The 3,430-nt window shown below is 41.9% G+C and overlaps 1 protein-coding gene across 1 annotated transcript; it reads left to right on the top strand.

The window, feature by feature from the left end:
- Positions 1 to 1,860: 1,860 nt before the first annotated feature.
- Positions 1,861 to 2,811, top strand: LOC116599404 (olfactory receptor 52E4). Its single transcript, XM_032359217.1, has one exon. It carries the CDS (start codon positions 1,876 to 1,878, stop codon positions 2,809 to 2,811), a length of 936 nt encoding a protein of 311 aa, XP_032215108.1. The 5' UTR covers positions 1,861 to 1,875.
- The last annotated feature ends 619 nt before the right edge of the window (positions 2,812 to 3,430 follow it).

The following is a 3,430-nucleotide window of genomic DNA, read 5'->3' on the forward strand; positions in this document are numbered from 1 at the left end:
AAACTATTTGCCATTATTTGTGGCACACAGCTGCAGCAGAAGGAAGTCAAGCTTTCTGACCAAAACTGTGAGAGGGTAGATGTCCTCTTGAATTTGAACTCTGCTGTCAGAAAGAGTTCCCTCTGCCACTCTCCTGGAAAACTCCTCCTCAGCTGGAAGTCCTTATAAAGCAGCTGCTCTGAAGATGGGGCTGACTGCAAACTGTAAATCTGTTGTGTCCTCCTTAGCTGCTTCCTCAGACTCTTCTAAGCTCCAGCAACCATTGCTCTCTGGTTCTCAGCCTTGTATTGACTCCTCAACACTGGTAAACATTGTTTTCACCCTATACATGATCAATTTTATCTCTAGCTTCTTTGGGGACCAGAAAGGCTCCTTTCTCACATAGAATGGGAGACTATTAACTTGCTTGCCTGGGTGTTACTACTCTGTAATAACTAGCCAGCAAAGGTATATACAACCACATACATGAGAAGAATTAGTTTTAATAACTAACTCTGTCTCTCTCTCTCTCTCTCTCACTTGTGCATGCGTGTACGCATGCGCACGCGCGTGCGCGCGCGCGCGCGCGCGCGCGCACACACACACACACACACACACACACACACACACACACACACACACACACACAATCCCAATTCTGTTCAACAGCTAAATTGTAAACTGGGAACCATATCTTCCTAAGGCAGTGTTAGGAATATTAAAATGAATATCCCCTGCTGCTTTGCCCCAAAGCAGTAACATTTCTATTGGTAGAGAATAGGTAAATACATAAATTCATGTTATACTGGATGCATCAGAATTGTAAAATATACTAGCAACACAAAACTTAAAAGAAAATAATTTTTCTTCATTCATTTTAGGGATCAGGGAAGAATCATTCACAACACCTTCATTTCTGAGTTATTGAAATTTGTTAGTTATTTGATCTATTCATACAAGAAGCTAGGCAAAATTTCAGGACTGTGTAATTCTGTATGGTCATTATTCATGTTATATGTTTTAAGGAAGATGAACATAATCTAACTGATTATCAAAAGGCGATTTATTAGAAGAATATCAGGGCAGAATAAACTGGATTCTGGGGTGGAAAACCAAGTTTTTCCATAAGATTAGAAAGCATCAAAAACAACAAAGGTCTCAGAGTAAAGATAGAATGAGGAAAATTCAAAGGTCATCTGATTAACCTCCCTTATGTCATGTGACTATATGAGATCCATGAGGCAAATCCTTACATTTATATTAGATCAAAAGACAGACAATGGTATGAGTCAGCCATTTTCATTTGACTTTGGATTCTTTAACAATTTGTATAGCAATTTCCCAAAAGTAAACAATGGACTAATTGGAAAAGAAATGGAGATAAACCATGAGAGACTGTGGACTCTGATAAACAATCTGAGGATTTTGGAGGGGAGGGCGGTGAGAGTTTTGTTGAGCCTGGTAGTGGGTATTAAGGAGGGCACGAATTGCATGTGTGTGGTACATAAACAATGAATTCTGGAACATTGTAAAGAAATTTAAAAAATAAACATTTTTTTTTAAAAAATGGAAAAGAATACCAAAACAGTAAGTATACATTATAATGTGAAATACTGTCAGTTTCTTCAAAGATCTCACATTATTACAAAACCTAAAGGCACACTTAATAGCCCTATAATGAATCTCAGAATAATAATGTGTATGAAGAGCACTACTTTATTGAGTTACCCTCTGGAAAGAAGAGACTGTCTAATGTTTGTAACCAACCTCTTCTGCCTTGCCTCTAGCATATGAATTAAAGTTCTTTCCATTTCTTAGGACCTTGATAAGAAAAAGACCATAAAGAGAATAAGATCCCGACACTTTGACAGGAATTCAGTGACACTTCCTCAGAGCATGGCTTCCACCAATGACACCCAATTCCATCCCCCCTTCTTTCACCTGCTAGGAATCCCAGGACTCGAAACTGTCCACATCTGGATTGCTTTCCCATTCTGTATCGTGTACCTGATTGCCCTCGTGGGGAACATCACCATTCTTTTTGTGATCAAGACCGAACACAGTCTCCACCAGCCCATGTTCTACTTCCTGGCCATGTTGTCTATGATCGATCTGGGTCTGTCCACATCCACCATCCCCAAAATGCTGGGCATCTTCTGGTTCAAGCTCCAAGAGATCAGCTTTGGGGGCTGCCTTGCTCAAATGTTCTTTATCCACATGTTCACAGGCATGGAGACTGTTCTCCTGGTGGCCATGGCTTATGATCGCTTTGTCGCCATCTGCAACCCCCTCCAGTACACCATGATCCTCACGCATAAAACCATTGGCATCCTGGCCTCTGTTGTTGTTGGAAGAAACTTAATTCTGGTGACTCCGTTTGTGTTTCTCATCCTGAGGCTGCCCTTCTGTGGGCATCATATCATCCCTCATACATACTGTGAGCACATGGGTCTTGCCCGGTTGGCCTGTGCACCCATCAAGGTCAACATTATCTATGGGCTCATGGTGATTTCCAACATCATTGTGGATGTGATCCTGATTGCCTCCTCCTATGTGCTTATCCTTCAAGCTGTTTTCCGCCTTCCTTCTCGGGACGCCCGCCTAAAGGCTCTCAATACCTGTGGTTCTCATGTCTGTGTCATGCTGTGCTTTTACACACCAGCATTTTTTTCTTTTATGACGCATCGTTTTGGTCGAAACATTCCCCGCTATATCCACATCCTTTTGGCTAATCTCTATGTGGTTGTCCCACCTGCCCTGAACCCAGTCATCTATGGAGTCAGGACCAAGCAGATCCGAGAGAGGGTTGTGAAGATATTTGTACAGAAATAAGAGTTCTGTGACAACACTTGGAAAACATAGGCACATACCACCCACATTTTAATAATCTCACCTCTGTTTTAGATTTCCTTTAGAGTAGGTAGTAGTAGCCAGACTTTTATTTGCTACTGGAATTCCTTTAGAGTTGGCAGATAAGGCAACGTCACCTTTGCTGCCCACTCTGCTCACCCACCCCATGTAACTGGACAAAGGGAAAGCGCTGATGGAAAAGGAAGGTGTTCTGGAGGCAGCAGTGTTTGGGAGTAGAATGCCTGATGGGAAAGGGTGAGAATCCTCCCCATTATTCTGTGTCTTCTCTTTAGCTAAGCTTAGATCCTGAAGGGACACTGATCCAACAATGTCATTCTGTAGATGAAGAAAATAAAGTGCAAGCCATGGCTGAGAGACATTTTTTGAATTAGAACATCTGTTCCATAGATGTATATTCTGCATATTAATCCTCAAGCTTTGACTTCCTTCTCCAGAGTCATTACTCATTTGCATTTTAATGCTCCCTTTCTTGTTCTTGCTGTCATTCTTGCTCCCTTTCTTCTTTCTAATCTGATTCCTTCCATCTCCATCCCTTCCTCCCTCTCTCCCTTACTCTTTCTCCCTCCCTCTTCCTCCTGCC

Source organism: Mustela erminea, chromosome 9 (assembly GCF_009829155.1).
Source record: "Mustela erminea isolate mMusErm1 chromosome 9, mMusErm1.Pri, whole genome shotgun sequence".
Lineage (NCBI taxonomy): Eukaryota > Metazoa > Chordata > Mammalia > Carnivora > Mustelidae > Mustela > Mustela erminea.

Coding starts and splice junctions, on each gene's coding strand:
- LOC116599404 (XM_032359217.1), top strand. CDS start 1,876: ATGGCTTCCACCAATGACACCCAATTCCATCCCCCCTTCTTTCACCTG.